At 38.7% G+C, this 12,500-nt stretch overlaps 1 protein-coding gene across 1 annotated transcript in view; it reads left to right on the top strand.

The window, feature by feature from the left end:
- The window catches only part of LOC123506121 (protein O-mannosyl-transferase TMTC1-like), a 209,155-nt gene that overhangs the window by 147,895 nt on the left and 48,760 nt on the right, over positions 1-12,500 (top strand). Inside the window, exons 8-9 of the mRNA XM_045258009.1 lie at positions 4,788-4,974; positions 7,553-7,674. Coding sequence (XP_045113944.1) covers positions 4,788-4,974; positions 7,553-7,674 — 309 coding nt within the window. The remainder of the gene's footprint in view (positions 1-4,787; positions 4,975-7,552; positions 7,675-12,500) is intronic.

Below are 12,500 nucleotides of genomic sequence, written 5' to 3'. Positions count from 1 at the left end.
GGTTCTTTCCATTTATTATCCTCTTTTCTTCCTCCTCCTCCTCCTTCTCCTCTTCCTCTTCCTCTTCCTCTTCCTCTTCTTCTTCTTCTTCTCTTCCTCCTCCTCCTCCTCTTCCTCCTCCTCCTCCTCCTTCTTCTTCTTCTTCTTCTTCTTCTTCTTCTTCTTCTTCTTCTTCTTCTTCTTCTTCCTCTTCCTCTTCCTCTTCCTCTTCCTCCTCCTCCTCCTCCTCCTCCTCCTCCTCCTCCTCCTCCAAAATGATTCGGCAAGGCTTTAACAATAAACAGGCAATGTACATACGTTATATCAACTCCCCCCAAAATTCTGACAATAAAAAAGAGAGCAAAAACAATAGAAAAACAAAGGAGCAGGAACTCTTTTATCAATCAAGTGAATACATAAAGTGTGCCGATAACTTTGATGGAGTTCCTATGACTTTTATTTATTTATTATTATTTTTTAACGTTTTCTGTCAAGGAGGAACGGAGGAACGATTGTCCAGAGATTCTTAAGCATTTTCTCAGTCAGGAAGAGGGGGAAGTGCTGGCTGTGATTTATTTTCCACGCGTTTTCGTAAAGATTTTCTTGTGCACAAAGACCCGCGTGACGTTGTTGTGAGAAATCAAATTACGAACGAGAGAGAGAGAGAGAGAGAGAGAGAGAGAGAGAGAGAGAGAGAGAGAGAGAGAGAGAGAGAGAGAGAGAGAGAGAGAGAATAAGAGTTTACGTGTATTTGTACGCACATGTGATTGAGAGAAAGAAAGAGAGAAAGAGAATCAGAGTTTACGTGTATGTGTGCACGCATGTGACTGTTAGAGAGAGAGAGAGAGAGAGAGAGAGAGAGAGAGAAGTCAAAGTTTATATGTATGCGCGCATGTGACTTTCTTTCGTCATGAAAAAATACAAACCCACCAAAAAATATATATATCGGTAAAAGTTGTGAAGCAAGAAACATAATTGAAAGCACCACTGAATCGACGCGTCTGTGGAGTGACACGCAACATCGGAGTGAGAAATCGAACCCATAAGCGTCTGTTAAAATTGGACTGCCGTGCCATCTTACAGCTGTCCATTAAAGATGCAAACTGTCAGTGATGGGTTCTCTCTCTCTCTCTCTCTCTCTCTCTCTCTCTCTCTCTCGAGAGAGAGAGAGAGAGAGAGAGAGAGAGAGAGAGAGAGAGAGAGAGAGAGAGAGAGAGAGAGACAGACAGACAGACAGACAGACAGAGAGACACTTTCTATAACTTGACAAAAAAGTTAAAAATAACAGGTATTCTTTCGCCTTTACCTCCACTGCCTGACGCAACATTGAACGTAAAGTCTCATGCAACAAAGGAAGGTCGCCAATATTCCTCAGAGTGTCGTGGAATTATTCAGCAGTGCATTGAAACGTCCAGAGTTGCGCGTGTCGCTTTGACTTCTGGCCGGCGTGGGTCGAGGGTTGCTGAAGGAATTTACTGGAGCTCTCTGTTCAGGAAGCGATGACCTCAAGCGCGGTGGGTGACTTACTGGCGACTTTACCCGAGGCACCAATGACAAGAGACCGTATTCTCAGTGTCGCTTCGTCTTTATCTCTACGTGTACTGCTTTTCAACAAGATTTTCGGGGAAATTTCTATTTTTTTTACAGTAGTAAGTGTCCGCGATTCTGGTTATAGTATTGAAAAAATAGTTATTTAAAAATAAAAACTTACTAGTGGATATGATTACCAAGGTGACGTGATGGAAGTAGATTATCAGACGTCCCAGAGTAACGAGCAGGCAGGGGAAGTGTGGCGAGGCTGAGCTGTGTCAAGATGAAACGGAATACTATTAGTGGAAGCTGTGACGCCTCGCCTGGTCTTGAACCACATTCACAAAGGACTGAGCACCATTTCCACTACTTTCTGCAGGCTTTAAATGAAGTGACACGTGTTTCTAAGAGTGTTTTGTGATTCTAGTGACAGATTAATAAGATTTCTACATTAATACCACGAAAATACACTCTTGAAAGAACGGCTAATCATCTTTGTGGCCTTTGAAAATAAACCTGGTAAGAGCTAATCGTTTCTGAATACGAGACCTTGAAGGGAAGAAGTTGGAGGAGGAAGACGCAGTGGCGGGAGAGGGAAGGGGGGTAAACGGGGAGGGTGTGTATCGGTAAGGGAAGGGGAAAGGAGGTGGTGGGGGAATGTAAAGGGAAAGATAAGCATTTTTCAAGGAAGTTTTCAAGAACAAAGCACGTAAAGCGAGCGAGTGTGTATGTTCGTCTAACAAGTTATTTTTAGAGCAAGGTTGTCGGTTGTCTTCAGTGCACTTCCTTGTTGAGGCTTCCTATTCATGTTACTTACTGTCTGATTTTCTTTTATGCCTTTATTTTTACTTTCCTATTCCTTACTGTTTTATTGTTTTTTTCATTCTGTCTTCCTTTCATCTTTTGCGTAATGTTTAGTTCTTCATATCTTTCTTTTTTTGGAATCTTTGGTGTCCTTAGAGAGAGAGAGAGAGAGAGAGAGAGAGAGAGAGAGAGATGCTTCTTTCGTCCTCCCCGTATTGGTTCTGCTCAGGAAGGAAGAAAAATAAAATGTTAGAGGGAGAAAATGAGAGGTTTCCTATTTTCCTGCAAGATTAGCAACCACCACTACCACCACCACCACCACCACCACCACCACCACCACCTCTATCACCACCATCACCATCACCATTAATTAAGCCACAGTTTATCGATTTGGACATTAAGCCACAGTTTATCGATTTTCCCTCTACTCTCTCTCTCTCTCTCTCTCTCTCTCTCTCTCTCTCTCTCTCTCTCTCTCTCTCTCTCTCTCTCTCTCTCTCTCTCTCTCTCTCTCTCTCTCTCTCTCTCTCTCTCTCTCTCTCTCTCTCTCTCTCTCTCTCTCTCTCTCTCTCTCTCTCTCTCTCTCTCTCTCTCTCTCTCTGTGCAGCCTCATCTTTCCTTACTAATTAACCAAAAGGTGGAAATGAAAACAAGGACCAAAGGGAAGGAAAACAAAGAGATAAGAAGCAAGTTAGAGGAAGCAAATTCGAGGCAGAAGAAAGATAAAAGCCAACGAGAAAAACATAAGCACAAATATCAACGTGAAATAACATAAACATTTTGCAGAGACACAGAAGATTAGTTTTTTTTTTTTTTTCTTTTTATGTAAATTTATGTGAGTGAAAGAAACGCGAATTTGTAAGAGTGACGTGAGAGAGGAGATACAAGAGGAGGAAAAGAAGGAGGAGGAGGAGGAGGAGGAGGAGGAGGAGGAGGAGGAGGAGGAAGAGGAAGAGGAAGAGGAGGATTTTCTAATGAGTCATCTTGCATTCATATTCCATCTTCTAAATGTTCCGAGAGAGAGAGAGAGAGAGAGAGAGAGAGAGAGAGAGAGAGTCATGTTTTTTTTTTTTTTTCAAATATTTCATTCACTCATTTTTTATTCCTTTGTTTTTATTTATTTATTTTTTTCATTTTTCTGAGAACGTGCATTTGTTGTTCTAGTCTTCACCTTTACCATTCGCTGTCTCTTCCTCTCACTCTCCCTCTCCCTCTCCCTCTCCCTCTCCCTCTCCCTCTCCCTCTTTTCTGGGCCACAGCATGCAGTGGTTATACAGTTTTTTTTTTTTATCATTCATATATTGTCCACTGCCTGCCAAACACTCTCTCTCTCTCTCTCTCTCTCTCTCTCTCTCTCTCTCTCTCTCTCTCTCTCTCTCTCTCTCTCTCTCTCTCTCTCTCTCTCTCTCTCTCTCTCTCTCTCTCATCACCATCATCTCCCCACCAGCCATTTTTCCGCCTCGTTCTAACCCTTTTATCACTTCCATCTTTATTTTGTTTACGTTATCTCCGTTTTTTCCCCTTTCCATTTCGTCCCATGTCCCTCTCCCCCCCCCCCACAAACCAATCCTTCCTTCTCCTCGCTCTTTATTTTCTCTTCATTACCTTTACTTTTTCATCTCTGTATTTTTTTTTTCATTTTTCTATCTTTTGCTTGTGACTTTTCTGTCTCATCAAACTTTTTTTTTCATTATATTCTTAATTTTTCTTATGTATCAAGATTTTCCATGATTTCAACGCTGTATTTTTTTTTTTCTTTCTACATACTGTTAATTGATTCTCCCTTAATTTATACGTTATTTTTTTTCATTTTAATGGGATGCTTCGAGAAACGTCATTTTTTGCGTGATTTTCATGTTCTCCTTTCATTGCAATGGTCAGTACACTTGTCTTCCTCCACCTCCTCCTCCTCCTCCTCTTTCTCAGTTTTTTTTCATTTCTCTTTCCTGATTTCCTTCCATTCTTTCTTGTCTTTCGTCCACCTCACACCTCCCTCACTCATTCCTTCCTACCTTCTTTCTTTTCTTTCTTATGTTTGTCTCCTCTTTCCTTCACGTCCATCTCAAACATCCCTCACTCATAACCTTCCTATCTTTTTTCTTTTCCTTCGTATGCTTGTCTCCTCTTTCCTTCACGTCCATCTCAAACCTCCCTCACTCCTTCCTTCCTTCCTTCTTTTCACACATTTCGAAACTGCTTTTTCTACCTCTGTTCTCGTGGTACACAGATCAGACCTTCCTCATCCCATCCTTCCTTCTCTCCTTCCCTATTTCCTTCCTTCCTTCCCTCCTTCCTTGCTTTCGTATGCTCACAACACTCGAAGCCCTCCGTCCGTTCACGTACATGTCGCAACTTCCTCGCGCCTTCCTTCCTCCCTCCATCCGTCCATTGGTATTCTCCACACTCCACGCACTCGCACGCAGGCACACACTCACACACTCAGACACTCACAAACCTCCCTCTTCCTCCGTCAGGGTGCTCACGTTTTGGTATCTGCCAGCCTTCAACGCGTGGCTGCTGCTGTGTCCCCTCGCTTTAGCTCATGATTGGCAGATGGGTTCCGTGCCTCTCATCACCTCACCAGATGACCCTAGAAACTTGGCCTCGCTCCTCTTCTACGCTGCTCTCCTGCTGCTACTCCGGGCTGGCTGTGTTCTGAAGGTAGGTACAAGACAGATGGGAGATTTATGGCCTTTGGAAGTAGAGTGGTGTGTTTTGGTAGAAGTAGAGGAAGTGTAGGTAATGGAGGTAGATAAGGGATGGTTAATATGTTTGTGGGGTAAAGGTATATTAGAGTGGTGGAGGTTAAGGATGGGGTGTGTTGGTAGAGGGAGTAGAGGGAGTGTATGTATGGGAGGTAGAGAAGAGATGCTTGATGTATTTGTGGGATTGGATTACTTTTTATGTTTACTTTATTGTGTGTGTATTTAATTCATTAACTATTTTGGTATTGTTTTCCTTCACTTTTTTTTCTTTATGTTTTTATTTTCATGTTAGTTTTCCTCCTATGAATGGGAGGTAAGTAAGGGATGGTTATTATGTTTGTGGGTTAAAGTTATAGTTCAATGGTGTTAAGTTAGAGCATGGTGTGTGTTGGTAAAGAGAGTAGTGGGAGTGTAGAGAGAAGATGTTTAGTAAGTGTGTGTGTCTTGTGGGTGGTGGATATAGTTTAGTGTTGCAGAATATAGGTGGCAAGTTCAGTGTAAAGGTAGTTAATTCAGTGCTAGTGTTAGTAAGTGTGTGTGTCATGTGTGTGGTGGATGTAGTACAGTGTAGCAGAGTATAGGTGGCAAGTCAATTAATCCAGTGTAAAGGTAGTTAATTCAGTGCTAGTGTTAGTAAGTGTGTGTGTCATGTGTGTGGTGGATGTTGTAGTACAGAGTTGCAGAAGTCAATTAGTCCAGTGTAAAGTTAGTTAAATCAGTGCTAGTGTGCTATGAACGTGTTGCATTGTTGTGTTGTATTGATTTTCTGTATCTTATTGTACTTATTCATTTATGTTTATCTTGATGGTTTGTTGCGCTGTGTTATTAGTCACAGAATCCTCATAACGAAAAGAAATGACCATCAAACCAGATTTACGTTGCAGGAACAGTCAGACAGGCAATGGATAAGGTCACGGAGCAGAGAGAGAGAGAGAGAGAGAGAGAGAGAGAGAGAGAGAGAGAAAGCGAGTATAGAAAAGAAGTGCGTGTGAACATAGTGCGTGTGAAAAAGAAGGAAAAAGAGATGTACAGGAGCAGAGAGAGAGAGAGAGAGAGAGAGAGAGAGAGAGAGAGAGAGAGAGAGAGAGAGACAGACAGACAGACAGACAGACAGACAGACATAAATTATCAAAAATAATTATGGAAACCTAAGTAAAACAGGCCGTAATTAATTAACCATTCTGCCTGTCACTATCATTACACATATCCACCAGTTATTCCGAGCTCACCTATTCACCATCAGTCATGCACTCCCGTAGGTCATCATCACCTGCTCGCGTTCTCAGGAAGTAAGCGGGGGAAAAAACGGCAAATTTTCACCCATCACTCATGTAGTAATTAAATGTCTATCAATCTGCGTGTCTGTGTAATTATCTGTCTATTGCCATCCGTGAGTGTGTTTGATGACTCTGTACTCAATCATTTACTTCCATACTCCATTTTTTTTTTCTCGTTTTTTTTTTCCACTCGTGTTTGAATTGGAAGACTGACTCGCTTATTTATGTTTCATTTTTTTTTCATTTTTATCTACCTAATCTTTTTTTTTCTTCTATTTATATTCTATTATGTATTAGTTTCAAGATTTCTATACTCTTTAATTGTCCCTGTTTCTGTTGTTATTGTTTTTCTTCTCTTATTTTCCATACTCATTTTTTCTTGTATTTTTCTCCATTATATATTAGTTTCAAGATTCCTTTTGTCCTGTTATTTTTATTTATTTATTTATTTTTTTTGGCTCAGATATTTATTTTTCAAACTGATTTTTTTCTTCTATTTTTCTTTTATTATGTATTAGTTTAAAGAGATTATTCATTTTTCCTTTTTACGTACCTGTTTTCTTACATCTGCTTGTTCTTCTATGCTAACTCGTTAATTCGTCTTTTTTTCTTGTATTTTTCTTCTTTTTATTTTTTTTTAATCCATGCATTAGTTTGAAGACTCATGCTCTCAATATTTTCCTCGTTTTCTTTGATTTTTCCTTATATTCTCCTAATGATTCCTGGTCATTTTCCTTTCCCTGTACCTTTTTCTCTATTTTTTCATTTGTTCCCCTTATAGTAATTTAATGACTTACAGACCTTCATTTTTTTTCCTCTCCTAGTTTTTGCCTTTTCTTTTCTCTTTTCCATTGTATTCATTTGCTTATATATCTTGGCACTGGCTACCCTATTTTTCATACATTCTTTTCCAACCTTCATTTCCGTTTCATTTCACATTTTTCATTCAGATTCACGAGAGTTCACAATTTCCTCCACATCCCTCATTTTTTTTTCACTGTTGGTTTTTCATTTATTTTATTCCACACTCACTGCTATCTACCATTTGGTTGCTCCCTCTCCCTCCACACCCTCCCTGTTACTATCATATCTTCATCTTCCAGTCCATTTAACCATTACTTCATCTCATATATCCCCATCATCCATTTTTACGTTTGGAACCTTCCTCTCTGAAGCTCATTTATGTATATATACTGCATATGTACCTGCAGGGATTTCTCTAATTTCCCCTCTTTCTCCCTTCCTCTTTCTCCCCAGGGACGCGAGGGGAAGGCTGTGCTGCTCGGCATGTCCCTTCTAGTCCTCCCATTCCTCCCTGCCACAAACCTCTTCTTCACTGTGGGTTTTGTGGTGGCCGAGAGAATCTTGTACATCCCCAGGTAAGAAAAGGAGTGGTGGTGATGTTTATGCTGTGAGGAATTGAATTTTGTGTTTTTAGGTAAGGAGGTCAAAGTAATGGTCTACTGAGGTGCTAGTCTCAAAATAGTGGTGAAAAGTTTAACCCCTTTAGTACCAGGAAGCGTTTTCATATTCATCCTGGTTACTATTTGGCGATTTTATACAGCTTCAGAAACTTATGACTCTGGCCATTATTCTTTTGACTTCCATAGACCCTTCTAATGTAAATAAAATCGTCTAATCACTCCCAAAACTTAATGTAAAATTGCGTTCCAGTACTGAAAAGGTTAATCATCATCAATTTGGTTGAGTTTTTGGATGCTAAGGATGGATGCTAAGAATGAAATAATGATGATAGGAGCGTCGTGGTGGTGTTGGAATGTGTAAGGGAATGTTATGATGGTGTTGGGAGGGTAGGAGGTGGTTGTGATGAAGTCGGCAGGGTTTGGTGATGGCGGGAGGCTGTGGTGTTGCTGGGGAGTGTGCAGCAGTAGTGGAGTATTGGGGAAGACTGCCAGACTATGGGAATATTGGCTGAAATGAATTCTGGGAGGCATCAAATTGTGTGTGTGTGTGTGTGTGTGTGTGTGTGTGTGTGTGTGTGTGTGTGTGTGTGTGTGTGTGTGTGTGTGTGTGTGTGTGTGTGTGTGTGTGTGTGTGTGTGTGTGTAGCCTGCTTGTCAGTCGGCGTGTGAGGTCAGGCTGGTGACGTGACCCACATGAGTGCCGCGCCTGGACTGTGGGTGTGGGTGTGGGCGTGGGTGGGCTAGCAATTGGGTCACCGCGCGATTGTGTTCCTGTCTGTGAGAATAAACCTATTTTGCGCTGAACTGCAATTTAATAACTCCCCTCTTTGTTTTCTGGATCCGCATGAAAGCCTCGCAAATGCACGCGAAAATGATGCAAAAGCAATTTTCTCATCCAAATGCAAACCCCACTGGTCGAGGCGGGACGACGATGGTGTGGAAGTGCGCTGGCCACCAACAGAATACCCCGAACATTGAAAGTCACACTGCCCGACCTGGTTTTGTCTTGCGTTCGCGGGAGTGCAAGGAAGGATGGGATGAGATGCGCCATATTTAGAAACGCTTCCTTCTCTTATCGCGATCATTTTGAAAGACCACAGAAACGATTAGCTGAGTTTTAAGGAATATTTTTTTCTTTTGATAATGCAGAAAACTTGTTAACATGTCACTAGAATTGTAAAACGTCCTTAAAATCCCGTGTCACTTCAACTAAAACTCTCTGAAAATAGTGAAGGTGTAGCTCGGAAGTGTTTCAGAATATGGGGTTTAAAAATATGGAAAAAAAAAGAATGACTGATATTATAGATGAGAGGGAGAGGTGAAAGAAAAAAGAAAAATTTGAGTTGGTCAAAAAGGAGATTGCTGGAAGAATCGATTTAATGGAGTGGAATAGAAATGAAAGATTCGTTTTGCAAAAAAGGATTGGAATGAAAATTAATTAAATGATTTAATTGAAGGAGTAATGGGTTAGAGAAAAGGGAAATGAAGAAAAGATAAAGAGGAGAGAAAGAGAAGATACGGAGGAGTTGGGAATGGAGAATAGGTGTAAGGGACAGAAAAGTAAAAAGAAGAGATAACAGAATAGAAGCAAGAGAGCAATGGAAGAATGGAAGAGCTAAAGGTAGAAGAGAAAGGAAGGGATTAAATGGAAGACTGTGTCGTGGGAGGCGAAGAGGAAGAGAGAAGAGGGAAGGTGGGAAGTCAGTAATGGAGGAATGAAAGAGCTAAAAGGAGAACGGAAGGAATGAAACACAGAGAGGATTGGGAGAAAAGGAAGACTGTGCTGAGTGGAGAGAGAGAGAGAGAGAGAGAGAGAGAGAGAGAGAGAGAGAGAGAGAGAGAAACCTGCTCTTATAACTTACCATATTACCTTTTATGTAGCATTTTTTTTCCCACGGCTATTCTCACCTGTTGATTAATTTCCGCTGGATCATTTCAACACAAGAAAAAATGAAAGATAAAACAAAAGACACTAATCAATTAACCAACTATGATAGATTACCTGTTTTCCATCGAGTGTATTTGTCACGAAGAGAGAATAGCACCGGAGGGAAGTGCTAAATATGGTCTGGGCTAATTAATTGGATAAGTCTGCGTAGGACAGGTATTTGGAGGTGTCAGTTTAGTACAGGTGAGGCGTAGGGAGAGAGAGGGAAAAAGAAATGTAGGGAAGAGAGGAGTCAAAGTAAGGAAATAGAAAAGAAAGGGGAATGAGAACAAAAGATAAAAGGAACAATGGAATGGAATGGAAATGAAATAGGAAGGAACAGGGAAGAGGAAAAGGAGAGGAAGGAGAAGGAAAAGAATAAAGAAAGAAAGGGAGGAGGTAAAATAAGGGAATAGGACAAAAAAGAGAAGGAGAACGAAAGATAAAAAGAACAAGGGAATGGAATGGAAAGGAGAAAGGAGAGAATAGGGAAGAGGAAAAGGAGAGGAAGGAGAAGGAGAAGGAAAAGAATAGACGAAAGAAAGGGAAGAGGTAAAGAAAGGGTAAGGAGACGAAAGATAAAAAAAACAAGGAAATGGAATGGAAAGAAGAAAGGAAGGAATAGGGAAAGAGAAAATTAATGGAAGGAGAAGGAAAAGAATGAAGAAAGAAGGGTAGGAGGTAAAGTAAGGAAATAGAAAAGAAAGAGAAAGGAGAACGAAAGATAAAACAAAACAAGGGAATGGAATGGAAAGGAGAAAGGAAGGAATAGGGAAGGAGAAAGGAGAGGAAGGAGAAGGAAAGGTAAAAGAATGAAAAGAAGTAGTCATTATTTAATATGTCGATAATTTAAGTGGAAGCAATTAATGAATGTTAAAAAAAAAAATAAGATTGTGGTGGTGGTGGTGGTGGTGGTGGTGATAAATGTGATTCTTGTGAAGGCAAGGAATAAAGACCAAGTGTAAGTAAGTAAGTAAATAAGTAAGTAAAGGTTTATTGCCCATTAGCATAAATACATTTGAGAAAGATATATTTACAAAAGAAAAAAAAATGGCAGACTGTCAAGCCGAAGCTTCCCGACAGTCACATTTCTGTACATAACTATGATTATTGTTTACACCAACACCAATTGGCAATATTTTAGGTAAATTGCCTAAAGAATGATTTAGGTAACTAGAATAGTAATAATAACAACTATATTTAATAATGACAAGAATAAAGCTAAGTTAAGCAAATCACAATAAACATACTGCAAATGCAAAAATGATCAATGATGATAATAATAATGAAAATAATAATAGTAATAACAGTAATACCATTACTACCATTACCATCGCTATAAATAATAATAGTAATAATAATAATTACAGTAATAATGATAATAATAATGATAATAATAATAATATTAATAATAGTAATAATTACAATAATAATAATCATAATAACAATAACAATAATAATAATAATAATAATAATAATAATAATGTTAATAATAACACAATGTTATAATTATAATACCAGTAAATGAAAAGTAAATAAGACTAAACCTAACACGAAAGGAAATTAACACCGCATACTACAATACCACATTAGAAAATACATCTATAAAAATCTGTTTGTTATACATGGTAAAGGCAAAGAGGAAGGGAAAATCTTAGATAGAAATGTTTGTTTTGCATTTAAATGTTAAATTTAGAATATCATGTATTTTGGCAGTTATACAAGTATGTCTTCAAAGATTTTTAAAAGTGGACAAGTTATCATTATAAAGAAGTGTTTTTATTTGAAAAGGTAATGAATTCCATATTTGTGGACCGGAGCATAATACACTATGTTTAAAAGAGTCGTTCTGAATTGCGGGCACATGAGATTGACATTATTACCCCGAATATTGTATGATGTCTGTACCAATTTGAAAGGTTGAGCTCCAGAATATTGTGTAAAGTACTTATAAATACTTAACAATAGGAAATGTTTATGAATATTTGAAAAAGTAAGAAAATTGTGTTCATTATATATGTTGCGTGTTGATTCAAACCTATTCAAATGAAAACACATCTAAATATTTTATTTTGAGCAATAGTTATTTTCTTAATGAAAGACTGCCAAGTACACGCCCAGATTGCTACGCAATAGGTGAGGTGGGGATAACAGAGGGTGTAATAAATACTAGTGAGTGATTCAATTGTGAGACTATTACGAACTCTAAACAAAATACCACACATCCTTGATAATTTATTTGTAACAAAAGAAATCTGTTTATTCCAATTAATATTTTCATCTATATAGACACCCAAAATTTTGTGAATTCTACTCTGTTCAATGTGTTTCCTGCAATAGTAACAGGGGGAAACTCATGATGTACAGAGCGATTTTGGAACAGTATGTAATTTGTTTTGCAATATTTAAGCTCAAACTATTTATTTTAGTCCAATGATAAATTTTTCTTAATTCTGTAGCCAAATCTGTGTGAAGATTGTTAATATTTGAGTTGTTTAACAGTAAATTTGTATCATCAGCATATATAGTGTATTTGAATTTGGAACTAACATTGACAATATCATTTATATAAATGAGGAAAAGAGTTGGTCCTAATATAGAACCTTGCGGTACACCCTTGTTAATTGCCCTGAAGGAAGAATGTGTGAAATTGCAATATACAGATTGTAACCTATTGCTCAAGTAATTTTCAATTAGTTTTAGAGGAATACCTCTAACGCCATAGTGGTTCAGTTTGTTTAGCAAAATTTTGTGATTCAAAGTATCGAAAGCTTTGGATAAGTCCAAAAATACTCCTATTAAATATTGTTTTTCCTCTAGGAAGTGATACACATTAGAGGTGAACTGAAAAATAG

This window comes from Portunus trituberculatus, chromosome 19 (genome assembly GCF_017591435.1).
Source record: "Portunus trituberculatus isolate SZX2019 chromosome 19, ASM1759143v1, whole genome shotgun sequence".
Lineage (NCBI taxonomy): Eukaryota > Metazoa > Arthropoda > Malacostraca > Decapoda > Portunidae > Portunus > Portunus trituberculatus.
Note: the sequence above shows the minus strand (reverse complement) of the source record. Positions and strands in the feature narration are given on the sequence as shown.